This window comes from Phymastichus coffea, unplaced genomic scaffold, assembly GCF_024137745.1.
Source record: "Phymastichus coffea isolate CEN01 unplaced genomic scaffold, Cenicafe_Pcof_1.1 PCOF00047, whole genome shotgun sequence".
In the NCBI taxonomy this organism is placed as follows: domain Eukaryota; kingdom Metazoa; phylum Arthropoda; class Insecta; order Hymenoptera; family Eulophidae; genus Phymastichus; species Phymastichus coffea.
In genome coordinates, this window is record NW_026706858.1 from 1,862,964 (window position 1) to 1,879,509 (window position 16,546).

Below are 16,546 nucleotides of genomic sequence, written 5' to 3' on the forward strand. Positions count from 1 at the left end.
GTGCAATTAAAAAAATATATGTACAATAAAATTTTTGATAATTTAGAGTCTTGTAATTTACTGTCTAAAGTTGAAGAAGACAATGATGATAAAGACAAGAGCCATAAAAAAATACCCAATTTTTTTGATGATCACAGTGCCTGCGCCTTTGACACTTCTAATAATCTCATTATTTAACATATAAACAGTTTTACTTTCTTCGAGTAGTTTATTTTTTGTTTCTTCATCTAAAGTGTCTGCGATTCTATTCATCGTATTGCGCAATTCACGTTTTAATTCATAAATATTATATTCACCAAAGTCTGTGAGATTGTTTCCACCACTTAATGTATCTTTAAAAGGGCTAATTTTTTGTACAAGAGCCCTTTTTTTTCTAAGAATGATCCCACCACTGAGTAGACCCATGTAGAGATGATAAATATATGCCATTAGCAATAAAGGATCTGTGTCTTCTACTTCTCTAAGTCTCATTAAATACCTAGCTACACTTTCCCTGAAAGAAAATTCAATGAAAATAGTTACAGATTTTAAAATATGAATGATGATAATCAGTTTTAAATCAAGTAGAATACCTTGGCGTGTAATTTTTCATCCAACCTTTTCCTAAATAAAATTCCAAGTCTTTTTCAAATGCCTCAGTTCTCTGAAGCCCTTCAATTCGTAACTGTCCTACTTTGGTATTTTTCAATCTTAGCATGGCACCTTCTAAATAACGAAAAACTTCATAGAAAACTAAAAGACCATCCGCCCATACTTTGTCGTCCATAAAACCTGTAAAATTATTTTTGTATTATTTGGAACATGGATGATTTTAAGGAAAGGATGGCCATTGAACTTATCTAGAAAGAGGCAATTATTATTACCGAAAGCTAATTTGGCGTTGACTAGGGCATCGCTAATCGCATGGATTTCTCTGGTGGTCTTTCGCATCTTCTTGCAGAAGTTGTCTTCCTCGTTATCAGGCATCTTCTTACGGAAATAATAAAAGTCCGCCAAACGAAAAATAAAAAAATGGTGGACAGTTATCTCGAATTCACGTAGTCATTGTTGCCACCGGTGCTCGATCTCTCGGCGTTGTTTCAATCGAGAGAACAACCAAAAAATACGCTCTACTCAGCTGCTGCAGTTGTTTGTGGCACTTTGGAGCTGCAACTCGCACGGCGTTCGCTCTAGCACATCGATGACGTTATTCATCGTCTTCTTTCCTTCTCTCTTTTACCCTTGCGCCTATTGCCTCTGTCGCGCTCCCACATTGACGCAATCACGTGCAAGACCGCAATGCCCGTAGCCTCTCTGCTTCACCGACAGGTGGCAACGATGTTACGAATTTATAGAATTTTTGTAGCCTACTTATTAGAAATAGATACAAAAAATGCTAGAATTCGCTGACGATGTAGTTATTATATACATATATATACAGTGAGAAAATCCACAAGAAGATATTAACAAACTCAAACTTACCATTAACTCTGTTATATCGTTTCTGGAAAGAAGAGGTCCGGGAATTAGCCTTGCATAAATGCGAATTAATGATTTTCAATAAGATTATTATAAATATCAAAAACATTGATTTAAAAATAAAGCATATTATATTGCTAACCAGTGAAATTGAACTCTTTGGTATGATTTTGGACCAATTGTTAAAGTATTTAATTAAAAAACGTATTTTTTCCAATAGAATCATTAATCGCTTTAAAAGGACTTTGTGGGGAGGCGGTGACTTTTATCCTGCTATACGAGACTGCGATTAGATCCAGACTAAAATATTACGGCCTTCTTGTCTAACCATGTTAAGATTCAAATTTTGACAAATTACGAAAGATACAAAATACTTCATTAAGATTGTCGTTAGGTTATTAAATATTATTTCAGCTAAATCAAAACTCCATTTCTTGCATAGATTCAAAATCCTCGGTTTCATGTCAATTCGCGACAATCGCACAATTAATAATATTAAAAAAGTTATTGAATTGTCCAATGATTTTTTATGAGTTTAATTTCATTAAACAATGCTTATCGAATGTTATATGAATATTTATCTAATCATTAAATTAGATGTATTTTTTAAAATTCACTATACGGTTTAAAAGCTTTTTAGAAGAATTATAGAGATATAGATTTCACTTCAGGCAAAAAAATTTTAATAGCTTCTGAGCATATTAAGGCATTCAAAGAGATATTTGAAACAGAATAAGAAACAATTGATATCTTTACTGAAGGTTCGAAATTCAACACGGATAATAAAAGTTACGTTGAACTAGACTAGCTGTTTGAAGTTCTCATAATCAGTTCCACAATTCAAATTTTCTTATAAAATTCCGGATCCAGCCTCGATACAATAAATATTTAAGATCTGTATATTAATATCACACGGTCTTTCCTAAAATATTTTAATAATATTCTGTCGTTTTATACTTTTTATATTATGTTATATTTATGGAAGTATGTATAGATTAAAAAAAAACCTAGTTACTAAGTGTATTTCAAATATTAAAATATCTAATAGCTCTGTAATTAAAATTGGAAACTCCGTATGCCCTCATGGGATTCACTGTTCTAGTGTCGTGACTCTATACTGTAATAAGTTTATGCTAATAAAACTCTAAAATTGAAAATTAAATTGTCCTATCGTGTATTTTCCTATTATATATCAAATTACATAGACCTTAATTTTCTTGCTCGACCTTTCTTTCTGCTAACACAGAATAGTCTTGCTTAAAACAGAAAGAGAATTAATTTTTTTTTAACACTCTTTCTAATCAGATTTATTTGCCCCGTAAGTACCGTTATATTTATTTTACTTGTTTTCTAGTCGAAATTTAAAAGTAATTTTCTGTGTCTTCTTACATCGACTACTGAGAAAAATAAATTTTTAAAGTCTGTACACAATTAAATTACGATTGCATATCTCTATTAAATTTGATGATAGAAAGGTAAACACTGGTAAAGAATTACAGAATTGCAAGTGACAATTAGAAATTACATGTGAATTCCCTCTATAATTCCGTGAATTATCTATTCCATGCCCACCACGGTGTACCTCCATCAACAGGGACTCATCATCATTTCAATTCATCATATCCAAACAATTTATTTAATTAGCTGAAATTGCTTAACAACTGACCACTTGTTCATACTATAATAATATTGCATGAACGCAAATCATCAACTGAACGTTGTTTGTAAACGTGATTTTGCAAATTCTCTCCATCTGACAGAATTTCAGTTTATCAAAACTTCTTTCAATGGAAGTTTCTATAAATATAGCAAGTAGAAAGACGTAATACTTTTACGAATAAAACTTGTGCTTAAATGTTACATTAGAAAAATTAAAAAAAAAGAGATATATTGTTTTTATAACGGTGAAATTTATGCAAAATTTAGGGACACAAAATACTCTAATGACAATCTTTATTATGCGTTGTTTCACAGTATTCTCGCATATGGTATTATTGCTTGGGGAGGAGCGTATGATTGAACATTGAACAGAGTCCAAAAAATTATAAACAAATTGATTTTACTCGGAAAATCAAAGAGCTCGTGTCAACCATTATTCATTAAGAAGCACTTCATACTGGGAAGTGATGACGAGGAACTATAACAATCTAACAGCGGAATACAATGTATCCAAGAGCATAATCAGACACAGAATTGTTATGTTAAGAGTAAGCAAAACTATTATTTCAAGAAGTCACAAATATGTGGTTTTTGAAAATTTAAAAAATTAGCAGTAATATGAAAAATCTAAACGTGAACCATAAAGAAAGGCAGAGAAATTTAATAAAAAAAAATGGATACAAAACAATACAGCTGCACTACGGGAGGTGGGCTTTTACACAAAATGGATTGTAATTGTGCAACAATTTACGAGCTTTAGTTTCTCCTTTCATTTTGCTTTTACTTCGTTTCTGTGTTCATTTGTTATGTACTGCCATCTAACGTATGGACATCTATGTGTATACCACTGTAAATTTTGCCATTTAGGAAAAATTTGACGAATTCGGATAAATAAATAAAATGAAATGCAAGCCAAATCGACTGGAGGTAGTGAATTAAGCGATGAAAAGAGAAGCGTTGTGAATCGATTGCCGGAGAGTGCGATTGCAAGGCAGGTATCGAAACGCGGGGGACGGGGGAGACGCGCGCGAGGCACGGTAAGGCATCCACGCGGACCGCAAGATGTCTGGTACTCGCGCAATGTATCAGCAGTGCAGGAGCCTCGAGCAGCTGACTCGCGGTTCGCGGGGGCCGCGAGTCCGCTGGAGCTCTCGCGCTGCGTTCGCCGCTGGTCAAGCGTGAGCCCGAGCCTGTCCATCACGCCTATTCGCCGAAAGGAGGCCGGGCTCGGGAGCGAGTGACTCTCGTCGTCGCTCGCTGCTCGACTCGGGCGAACATGCCGCGAGCGGGCTGCGCGTGGGTTCGAGCCGTCATCTGTTCGGCCTCATGGCTGAACTTGACCCTTGGCGCACGGTGCAGCTGCCGGCCTCCAGTTCGGCCGCGGCATCGTGCGCGCAGCCAATGGACCGCGAGGGTGCAGTCGCCGCCGGGAGCAACGAACGTATAGAGCGCACGCTCTCAGCCGGGAGTGCAGCAGCGCGGCGCGAGCGCACTTGGGCCGTTGACCTTCCTTAAGGACATAGCCACGTCCCCAGACCGGGTCAGACTCGACTCTTGCGTTCGTAGGGGAACATGGCCGGGAGGAGGTGGCCGTGCGCCGCTCGCCCAGGCGGCTGCGCGCGCCTGCCGCCACCAGCGCTCTCATGCTGTCCTAGTTCCAAGTATTTGTTAAAGGCGGTACAATGCTACAGAAGACTCCACCCACCACCTTGTCGGAGCGTCTTTTTCGACTCTCGATGTCAAAGTGCCACCTCGATCCGTTTTGGCCCGGCCACTTGGACAACACCTGCTTCTCTGCCGTCACACCTCGTTCGCGTTCCACGGCTCGCCGCATCTTTATACATTTCCAGTTTGTCCCGAAAACTATGGCCTTCTTACGTGGCCGTGTCTCGGCTCGCTTTCTCGCTCTCAAACGGCAGAGCCTCGCGATATGCTTTCTTTTATCGGCTACAGATTACAGCATAGCTTCACTTGACCGAGATAATCGGTTTATCGTATATTGAATACTCAACGACGCATCGGCATACCGTAACACCTCGTTCAAAATCGCAGCGATCGAGGGTTGGTCGAATTTGCCGACCAGTTTGTTCAGTTCGTTCTGCCACTACTGAAAATTGACGTGCATTCGCTTAACAAAGATTGCAAGCGAACCATGAAAACGGAAGGCAGTAGCTTCTGGTACTGCAGTAACCGACGTACATGGCTGCCATTACACAGCACTGAAAGCCTATCATTTGCCAGGAGAATGCAGAGGAATCTCCGCTGAACGCACGCGTTAGCTCGAGTGACTCTCGCTTTTTGCGATTGACGCACAGATGTGCGGCGCGATCGAGCAGCCGACGAAGCGCAATTGGCTCGGGTCCGGCGCGAGACGAGCACCGGCACGACGGAATCTCGGTGGCGTCGCGCGTTTGGCGTAGCGCCCACGCGGCGCAAGCGAGTACTACTCTCCTAGGCTCGGCGTGGCGGCTGGCGCAACAATCCGCAGCCTCGCCGGGAGCGTAACGGCCAGGCGATGGTCGGGTGCGCGTTACAAAAGAGCGAGCGGCGCGCGGGCCAGCTCTGATCGCCTTGTGCTCGCCTGGTATTCCACAAAATGTATTGTCACTTGATTGTCAATCTGCCTTTTAGTCGCGCTCGGCCTCGTTGCAGTGCACGTGCGGCCGCGCGCCTCGCCGTGACTCGGCGTACCACCGAGCGAGCAGCTCGTTAAGCGACTCGTGCTACCGTCTATCCAGCTTGGATTCCGCCGCTGCACGCGGGCCTCGCGGAACGGCCCCGGACGCCGCCGCGCTCGTACGGAGACGGGCTCACCGGCCGCGGGCGCGAGTCGCTGATCCGCCGCGAACGGGACAGCCGTCGCGGCAGGCGGACGAGCTGGCCGTTGGCGAGTCGGCGAGCGCGCGCGCGCTGTCGGCGTCGACGACGACGCATTCGCGTCAGCGCATGGGCCGCGAGGCAGCCGAGCACACACATACGTGCCCGCGGAGGCAGCGCGAGCACGAGCGGCGCGCAGAGGAGCGCGGAGCGAGAGGGGGGAAAGCGTGGAAATTTCTGCAAAATAGACGACTCGCTGCTAAGCGGCTTCGACGCGATGCTGCTCTCCTGCTTCGATATATAACATTTTTCAGGGAAAAACTTGAAATTTCCGCGCTTTAGGGAAACGCCGGGCATCGGCTCGCGCGACCCGAGGCTCTCGCGCGCGGCCCCGTCTCGGTCGAGCCTCCTGATCGATCGATCGATCGATCGTTAGATCGCCGATTCCACCCCGCCCCCTCGGCCCGCCAGCTTTTCCGGGGAAACGACGAACTCGGTGGACGACCCGACGCGAGTACGCGCGAGCCTGGTGCTCGGCGATAATCGCGGCGCGCGGAGGGTGCTTTATTTACGCGCTCGGGTGCCTCTCCGTCGCGCGGAACGCGATCACACTTGACTAAAGCTACTCTCTCGAGGCATCTAGGAGAGCATGCTCCTCGGGAGGAGGCACTTCGCGCGCGTGCGATCACTCGTCTTCGGAGCAGATAACGCAGCTCGGGCGCGACGTGCTCGTCGCTTTTTTCCGAGATCCGCTCGCTCGCGCCGCTACTGCAGTTTTGTATGCTCAGCGGCGCTCGCTGCCCTCCAGCTTTCACGCTCCGATGACTCCGCCTGGAAATGTCTATTGTCTGGCGTATCAAGGTCGTTTCCCGAGAAGTGTTTCCCGAGCAGCAGCCACGTAAATGCAGCAACTGCGAATGCGGATCGTGATTAGCATTTGCGCCAGATTTTCTTGCTTTTCCATCTACTAAGGCTCATGGCGTGGATTTTCCGGCAATCGACACGAAAGAGCGTCCCCCACGAGTCGAACTAATGATCGTGAGAACGGTAGAAATGCAAAAAAGAAAAGAAAATGAACGAGCGCGATCTCTGGCCACGCGCTCGAGTCGGCGAAGATCTCACGGAGCGATGCATGCGGTGCAACTACGCGAATGTGCAGACGTGCAGAATGGCGCCTCGGCGCGGCTGCTCTCCTGTTACGCAAACTCAGTGCGCTCCTCGCGTGAGATTGCACCGCGCGCGAGAAGCGGCGTCGAGCGCGCGCCAAGGTGCATCTCGCGGAAAAGCGCGCGACGTGCAGCTTGTTTTCGTTTGTTTGCTTTTTTTGCGCTTGGCGCGAGGCGCGAGGCTCGCTCGCAACCTCGAGCGCAAAATAAGCGAGTCGGGCAGGCGCGCGAGGACGCGGAGCAGAAAGGCTTCGAGAACGGCGTCGTCAGGCCTTCAAATTGGCGAACTGCCGACCAAGCGAGCAGCAGCGCCGAGGAAGTGATTCGCGAATATTCGCGGCGGCGAGGGAAAAAGAGGTCACGAAAGAGAGAGAGAGAGAGAGAGAGAGAGAGAGAGAGAGAGAGAGAGAGAGAGAGAGAGAGAGAGAGAGAGGAGTGCCTACAGAGATAGACTTTCGCCTCGCGCGTACGTGTCTGCGCGCGTATGTAAAGCGGCCGTTCGCGGTGTGAGCGCCATTCGCTCGGCTCCGAGCGAATTTTTAAATTAACTCACTTGACCTCCGCTACGACGCGTGCGATTACTTTGTCCTGCTGCTTGCTCTTCTTACCCTTGCGTGACATTCCAAGCAATTTGTTCGCATTATCATACATACTTACTCGTTTTAAGCATCCACTGTTATCGAATTTCAACAGAAACGAGTGCACCTTCATTTTCCGTTTCCTATCCGTTCTTTGCTCTTAACGAGCAATGCTTTTCTTCTCTACTGCGGTTCAAAGGAACTTTCATGGGATAAGGATATCATTCCGAAGAAATTTGTAATAATATCTATGAAGATTTTTTGTTCTTGTCTCTAGCAACTGAAACGAATTTGCGGTTGAAATTCAGTCGACAATGTAGCGAAATACCAAATTGGCAGCACGTAGATGTTGTCGAATTGAACTATCGATCGAACGTGTGTTGCTTCGCATGCTTATCGCGACCTACTTATCCAATGATTAAAAGTAATAAATGCTAATGCGACACCTGTGCGACACCTTTGCGACACCTGAAACTGAGCAGCGGCAGCTGTAGCAATGATCGAATCGGTACTGGATGGCCAATCTATAATTCCGCGTAGTTGAAGCATGAGGTGCAGACAAGGACATCGATCGATTACGAAAACGGAGGAGAAGAGTGGAACGGCCAAGTCAATTGTTATCGGCCGCGAGCAAATAACCTTACTTCGAATGGCGATCGCCGTCCGCTTGCAAACGGACTCAGTACGCATGTGTCTCGCGCAGTTTAGGATGGGCTCAATGCGCAATGGTCTCGAAAGTGCTTTGCTCGCAGCAGGGGACCATGACGAGGAGGAGCGCGCGCCGGGTCACAAAGGCCGTGTATATAGGTATACAATAGCCGTGCACTGCACATCAGTCGACATAACTGAAGCAACGCGCGCGCGGAACTGCACGTCGCTTTTGGTCGACAAATCGAGGAAGCAAGCGCGCGCCTCGTTCGCTTTAGGACGAGCAAAGCCAGTCGGATCGACCGATCGACCGCAGGCTCAGCAATTATCGCGTAAAAGATCCGAGAAGGTATTACGCAAGGGCTGCGGAGAAGTGACGTAAGCCGAGCGCGTGTCGCGACAAGGCGAATATTAGGCAGGTGTCGATCGGTCACTCGGGAAGAAGGTGAGACGGCGAGGGATATGAAATTACAGCCGCGCGCGACCCACCGACGAAGGTCCGCTCTCGCAGCGGATGGCACAGCAGGCGGAATAACCTGTTGAGCAATTCTCGCCTGGCCCCTACCAGGAGAGCAGCCGCGCGAGCTGGTCGCTCGCTGCTCCCACTACCGCCGCCCGCCTATTTATCATCGCGCCCGTGCTTTTTTTCCCCGTTCGACTGCATTATTATGCCATTGTTCGTCGTCTCCGCGACTCCATCACCCCGAGCCCGGTTTTTCGCGGCTCTCCTCGTCGCGAACTTGAACTGCTGCTTCGAGCTGAGGCGCTCCGAAACTCGCCGTCCGTCCCATGGCTCGGCCGCGCGCGCGCCAGTCGATGCCTAATCCGACGGTATTTCTAATTGCAATGCGGCGCCAAGACCGTGGCCCTAATGACGAGTGCTCGCGCGATGCCGGACGCGTCCCGAACGGGCCCGCTCGTCGCGAGCCAGGGACTCTGTCCGCGGGCGCGGACGCGGCCCGAAAGTGAGGTTAAATAATAAAATATAAAGCTTTTTGCGGAGCCGGGCGCTCGACTCGGCTGCAAAAAGGGATTCTCAACGAGAGCGCGGCGGGCTGGGCTGGTCGCAGCACGGCCGGCGCGCGGGCCGAGGGCCCGGTTGAGCGCAATTAAATGTGTCGGCAGCTCCTGCGCCGCTGCTTTCGGCAGCTATTTAATAAAAAGCATCCGGCGGCCAGGTGCGCCAGGAGGTGGGCTGTCGGCGCCGCTCGCCGAACCCGCCGCGAGAGCGCAGGACGAGCGCCGCCAGGCCGGCCTCGCCCCGTTCGCCGCGGCGAGCCCTCGCAAGCTTGCGCCAGCTCCGAGCGCGTCCCTTCGTCTCGCGCTCCGACCTCCGTCCCCGTCTGCGCCCGCGATCCTCTCCGTGCGCGCCTCGGCATCTCCGCAGCTTCCTTCCGCCAGCGGACCGTCCTCTTTCGCCTCGCAAGTCCAATTAGCCGCGAGATTTACCGAGCCCGGCTGAGTGTCGCGGCCTTAGCTTGCAATTTCTGCCGCTCGCTGTCTCGCGCCGCGAGAAGAGGCCGAATCGCTGTTGGCCCGTTCTCAATGGGACATTATCAATCCAGCGGCCGGAGGTGCCCGCTTCGTTGACGAAGACGGTGGGACTATTTAAGGGATCGGGACTCGGATGATTAAGCGCTCGATGGGCGTGTCTTCGAGCTGGCTAATGGACTTTCTGAATACTTCTCGACCGTACATCCCTTATTCGGCAAGCGCACTCGACTGAATTCACCTTCGCGCTCGCACGTTTTGTCGGCTGAAACTTTATTGCCGAATTACGTAATCATTGATTTTTTCGTTCTCGACCAGGCTCGAACTCTGGCCGCCACGCGCTCTGCACTCTCGCGTGTCCCAGAAAACGAAATGATGTATTTGCGCTAATTTATAACGATGATTGAAGTTTAATTGACCGCCACCAGTCCGTGTGCGACTTGTGGCCGTTAGCCACGAGCACTGTCGAAAGGTATACACAGCTCTAGGTCGCGTGGCTGTCGCATGCCCGCCAATCAGTTCCCCGTTAAGAGACACTATTTTCAGTGCCACTCGTCTCGCTCATTTTTCTGCCCTTCATCCAAATTATTGATTTGTCTTCCGTTGGAGGACTGGTGGGATACTTTTTTTGCGTGAAATTCCACGTTAAGCATGCTGCTTTCGCATACGATCCGGCGCAAAAATGCGTCACAACTCGTTGGAATTATTTCGATTACTCGAGCGAGGAAGCAACGCGGCAGAGGGAAAAGGAAAAAAAAAGACCGGAGGAAGTTAACATGGCGCGGCCGAGACGAGAGATTTGAAGACTTCCAGCGACGTTGTTTACCATTCCGGTCTGACCTCAATTCAACTTAATTAAAAACTATTCTCCGGGCAAGTCTCGACCGGCGCTGCTCGTCCGCCAAAACCTGAAAATCTAAACAAAGAGAGAGGGGAAGGGGGGGGGGGGGCGAAGAGCAGGGGAGAAAAAGCGTGGGATGAGAAATAGTGAGAGCTATCAGAAAAATTTGCCGAATCACGTAAGCCTCGCTCCGGGCGTTTGGCAATGGGGCCGTAACTAGTTCTTGCTTTCTCGCTCGCTCGTATTCCGACAAAGGTGCGCGATCGATAGAACGCAAAGAGCTTTTATATATGGAACCAGCCCGACCGCTCCATCATTGTACTCTGCTTAATTTCAGCGCGTGCTTGCCATTTTCCAAATTGATCCCCCTTTTTGTTCGGCTTGCCTTCATCCAACCTTCCCTTTCGCGTAAATGGCCACGCAAACGGAGCTTTGTGCTTGGGACTGCTTATTTATATACACCTCTGCATTTTTCATTGTCTTGAACGTTACGATGCTTGTCGGTCGCAGTGCGCGGACACTGTTACTTTGTTGTCAGTCCGTCTCGTCTAATAACAAAGCTTCTGCTTCCAAATAATAGGATGCGAAAGTTCATTAGCATTCGAAGCAACTCGAAGTGGCCGTCGCTTTGTGCACGTGTCATTATTTGTCTGTAAAGGGCGCGAGTGCAATAAAGATATGGCGACCGAGCGGCTTGATTTATAAAAACGCGAGCTCGTTTCTTTTCGTGTCTGAAGAATTTCAACTTTGCAGCTTGCATGCGGGCATTGTTTTTTTTCACGTCGACGCCAGCAGCGCACGAACGAGCCCGGCATACGAAAGGAAATACGACCGAACATTTTGCCGCAAAGTACTTCCGTCCAGGTACGTGCGCGGATGCGATCAGCAAGTGGCACACGAGATTTATTTACAAATGCCCGGGCGGGTGCTAATGCCAACGCTTGGTATAAGAACGAAAGCTAAGTCGTCCACTTGTACGAGGTGTTACAAGTCGAGACGCCAGCGGAAGCTTCGCGCCGAGCTTTCGCCGAACGCCTACTAGTTACGTAACCGACGTCCTTTCTCCGCCGGGCTGTTGGCGCAGCGAGATTCTCATACGGCTGCTGCAAAAGCATTGCGTTGTATCGACAAACTTATCGCCCGAAAAGAATAGCTCGCGTTTTGTTTGGCCGTGACAAAGAAGGGAAGGGAAGATGAGAGAGGGGAGGGGGAGGAATTCCGGAAGCAATAGAGCGAGCATCTCGGATACTCGCGGTACTGGTAAGAAGTGGGGTTGGGTGTACTCGTTGGTGCATCGACGGATGCGAGGTGGTGGTCGCGCTCGCGTTCTCAACACATACACCGCGTGCAGCGTGTCGTAAGTGGTTGCGGTATTCGAGCAGTCGTCGCAGATCGATGAGACGCCGTCGCCGTGGCGCCTCGTAAAGGTCCGCGCCCCACGCCGCACGCCCCTTTCTCTCCTTTCCAATTTTCCCGCGGCCTTTGCGCTCTCGCGCCGAGCCTACTGTCGCTCCTTCCCCGCGAACGTTTGATCGCGCCCGACAAGGAGATCCGCGCGAGCGCCGATCGCGAGTGTCGCTTGTATCGCTCGCTGCCCGTCGGCGGAGAGCACGGATCGGCGCGGTTCAGCAGGCGGCGCGCACGGGAAGCGCAGCGTCTCTCGCAATTAGCGCGGCGGACGGCTCGGGGGACACCTCCATTAGGAGCCAGAACTTTATCAGCCCGACAGCCTCCGCTCCGCGCTCTGCCAGCTCGAGCCTCGGCATTCACTGTCACTCGCTCGAAAATGATTACGCCGCGCTTCGCTTTCATACATAAATCCTCGGCGTCCCAGATGTATTCCACGCGGAGACGCGCGAGTCGGCTCTCGTATAAGTCGCGCTGAGCCGAGCCGAGCGACCGAAATAAGAAAGCCGCGGCGCGTAATTCGATTGCCAGCCCCCGACTCAACGGGCGTGACAACGCTCGATTCGGAACTGGGATTCCCGGTGGACTTGGCCCATAGACGTCCTCGTGACCTTAGCGCGCGTGCGGCCAAGTGGCGAAGGAGTAACCGAGAAGAAAGGGCGAGATGACGACGGATGGTACTTCGACAGTGCGTTTCGCGTCGGGGGTCGGCCACGCAAGTTTATGACGCGTGCATAAGATCTTCGACGACTCGGCGACGCCGCGCACGAGCACGAGTCGCCCGGAGTCGCCCGTCAACGGAAGCGCACCCAAGTCCGAGTCTCTCCAAGAAACTCGTCGTCGATCAAAGTGGCGCGGCGCCTTTTACGGCGGGACTTTGAAGAGAAAGTATGTGCTTGGACGAGAACGAACGACTCCCTGCCGTGGTGGCGCGCGCGCCAATCCCACGAGCAATACAGTATTTATATTTGCGCTGGAATCGACGTTTTCGGCTCAGCTAGTAACGAGCGCCGCTCAATGCGCGACAGGCTCGTATCGTCGACTCGGTGCGGGCGCGAGCCCCAACGTCGATCGCTCGGCTTCGGAAGCCAACCGAAGGGAAAAGAAATCCGTAATTCGCCCGAGAGGCGCGCAGCCGTCAATCGAATCTCGGGCGTCGGATTATCCGCGGCGCTTTTCATACGCGCAAAGTCCATTCAGCGACGGCTAGAAAATGCCGGGGCCGCCGCGAGGCGAGCTCGGGATGCCGACGGATGCCGTCGTCGACTTTCCTTTTTGTTTCCCCCGCCCCTCCGCCCCCGGTCGCGTCGCTGTGCGATCGACAAAGGTAGCGTCGCGCTCTATTCTCGCGAGGAGACAGGCGCCCCTGCAACGCCGACCTTGCTTCTCGCCGTGCGCGTTCGATTCCTCTTCGCCGCAAGCGACTTTCTCGACGTGAGAGCGTTCCAACTCGGAGCTCCGCGTACGCAGTTCTGCGCGGCCGAGAGAGCTTTTCGCTCGGCCGTTCTTCCATTCGCGAGGCACGCACTTCCGTTGCGCGAGGCACCGGCCGGCGTCGAGTACAATACCCAGCTTGAGTCGACGACGTCAGCGTGTCAGCGCCTTTACGCGCTCGCCGGAGCGGAGCGACGACTGAAGGGTGACAAAGCTGTGTCGCAACCCCTGTGTTATCACAACATATTCGTTATATTACAATAAACAAGACAAAATTATATGACTTTCGGAAGGAGCTTTCCCGTAGCGTGTGCTTGTGATGACAAGACTGGACATCTCAATAACTCCAAGTTCTTTCATGTAAATATTAAGAAATGACATCACAAAAATACGCTTGGTCAACACTCCTCTCATCGGTAAAATAAATGTTTTCCTTCTTTGGCGCAATCCGCACTACAAGCACTTCTTTCAATCAATCTCAGAGTCATCGAGCAACAATTTTTGGCCGTCTCATTTTCTACGAAAGGCTATTTCTTATTCTTTACAAAATCCGAGAGAATACCCAAAATGTTAGCTAAACAGTGTCAACTTCTAACACTGGTGCTTCTCCTATTATTTCCAATTTACTGAAATTTTGGATGAAGGTAATAAAAATTAGAGGTAGAACGCAGTCGTGCTTTGGGGATAATTTTCACATTTCATTATCATTGTTGAAATAGTTTCCTTGAAAAGTATTAAAAAATTGTGTTTCGCGACTACGACTCCAGGCCAATTTGTCAAGACTGTCGGATCATTTTTGTGCGTCAAGCTAGACAGACGTCTTAGTGTTATAAAACTAGTTTACGTTATCGTTGCGTCTTATGTCTCTCGCATATTCAAATAAAGTTTACTACGTTTACTTCATAGCCTTGCATTTTCTTAATTTGTTCACGAATCATTAGCATTACCTAAATCCCTGTGGGGACGTCACCAGTCAAGTCGTTATTCAACAGTGTAATTGTGAATTATAACACCAATAATGTCGTTACAAGATATTACGAAGGTATCGTCGTTACAAGATGTTTGAAAAGTAACATCGTTATAATTTTTTTAAGTAACGACGTTTAAGCCACGGAGTTACTTTTGTAAACAGTTCGCTGTAACGTTGTTATAAGTAAAGTCATTACTTTTGGAAAAATAAATTCAGTTAAAAAGATTTATGACATTACAACTTACAATGACACCCTTGCTTTTTTACAAAATTTCTTTACAATTACTATAATAATATTTAATTTTTCGATAAAGCTCGATAGACTCTAGCCTTAGCTAAGCCAATCTTTCGCTCGGCCGCAAGCTCCGAGTAGACTTCTGTGCTCTCAAAATTATCGACTTTTTCAATATTTTTTCAGAAATGCCATACAAAAGTTTAATAGTTAGCAATAATCAAGCTTCCGTAAAACCTAAAAAATACTCGTACGAATCCAGCTTTTTTAATTCAATAAATTATCGAACATACTCAAAGAACCAAACGAAACTCGAAGCTTTAATACTTAAAAATTTGTCATAGGTAGCGAAAATAAAATACAACTACGAAGATTAAACCTTCATTGACAAGAAGAGGGTTGTAATTCTGGATTACCGGTTTCTCTGAAATTTCGAGGATTCATTGTTATAGTCTCCAATCTGAAAAAAAATTGTCAGATCTACCTCATAGTCCTGTACCTCTAGATAGATTAGCCTCAAACGTGAAAGACTACTAAAATGAAGGCTGTATTCCGTCGCTCAACGCTAATTGAGCTAGAATCTATTTAAAATATTCATAAAATTATAAAAAATAATAGGGATGGAAGGAATCGAGGGCGTTGAGTTGATGTCCTGTACGCCGAAAATTAATGAATTATGACTTCGATAAAAGATTTTATCGTCAAAATTAAGTATTCGAACGTATTTCATAAATCATGTATCAATGTTTTATGTCCTTGTTAATGGGTTTTAGAAATCAACGATACTGCCGTTAAAAATCATTATTTTTCCTTGTACAAAGTACCAAATTAAGCTTTTCACTTCTACCATCCATTTCAATTTTGACAATTTAATATTTTAGCTAGAGCCTGGTTCATTCTACGACTTGATGAAATAACTTTTCGAGATTTTAGTGATTTTCCTCACCGAAGCATCTTTATGAGAATAAAAGATCTGTGATATAGGTTTGACACTTACACAAATAATTCCACTAAATTTCAGAAAAGTCAGTGATCCACAAGTCTGAATCTGTCTTCGAATATGACAAGATACTAATTTAAAGAATTGAATACAGAGCACACTCGCGAAAAGAATGTGGACTTGCTGATTTCGACCGATGTTACAATTTTCGTCTGCATATAACTAAACTTTTCAATACTACATCAAGTTGTTGTACGAAGTGCAGATAAAGGACTTTCGGCATTGGAACTTATTATTGCAGAGCAGTAATGCTTTTTATAAGAATGAAATGGTCGGTGCGCCTCACGCAGGACCTATGCATCTACTTGGTAGGATTTGTTATAAAACGCGAGTAAAATCATGCCTGATGCATACATTCGATTGTTCGCGATGTTCGATCAAGTCGACATCCACTCGCACTCGTGCAGCGACATTAACATGCGGATTATTACGTACAAGCGGATGCTTTCGCTCGACAGATGCAATTCTTGACATTGAAAGCGTTATCGATCAACAGGCCGCGTATAAGCGCGAAGAGACGGACGGCAACGGAAACATCCGACCATACGCAGCTGCGCCAAACTCGAAATCGATTTCCCGCGGCGCCGGTAACCAGATTCGAGCGAGGAGCCGACGATCGATCGGAGCTCCGGTGATAATCAACACGCAACGGTGGGACGAATGGCGGGCCCGAGGGCTGGTCGCTGAAAGTTTAATCGGCGAGGGGCGCACGGAGGACGCAGAGGCAGCAGCCCGCCCGAGGAGGAGCAGGAGGAGGAAGCGCGAGCTATCGACGGTCGGAAGCAGCACCGTGGAGTCGGCGCTTGCGGCCGACGAGAGGGTGATGCGGCACGCGCGCGCTTGCG

At 48.1% G+C, this 16,546-nt stretch overlaps 1 protein-coding gene across 1 annotated transcript; it reads right to left on the minus strand.

Moving 5' to 3' along the window:
• Positions 1 to 57: 57 nt before the first annotated feature.
• LOC131665167 (heme oxygenase 1) lies at positions 58 to 1,235 on the minus strand. Its single transcript, XM_058936859.1, has 3 exons — positions 864 to 1,235; positions 573 to 771; positions 58 to 493 (listed from the first exon to the last, which is right to left on the minus strand). Exons 1-3 carry the CDS (start codon positions 964 to 966, stop codon positions 58 to 60), a joined length of 738 nt encoding a protein of 245 aa, XP_058792842.1. The 5' UTR covers positions 967 to 1,235.
• Between the last annotated feature and the right edge of the window lie 15,311 nt (positions 1,236 to 16,546).

Bases quoted from the DNA above. Each gene is read 5' to 3' on its own strand.
- LOC131665167 (XM_058936859.1), bottom strand. From the start codon at position 966: ATGCCTGATAACGAGGAAGACAACTTCTGCAAGAAGATGCGAAAGACC. The intron at 772-863 runs GTAATAATAATT...ATAATTTTACAG, and splicing joins CAACGCCAAATTAGCTTTCG to GTTTTATGGACGACAAAGTA. The intron at 494-572 runs GTATTCTACTTG...ATTTTCTTTCAG, and splicing joins ATGAAAAATTACACGCCAAG to GGAAAGTGTAGCTAGGTATT.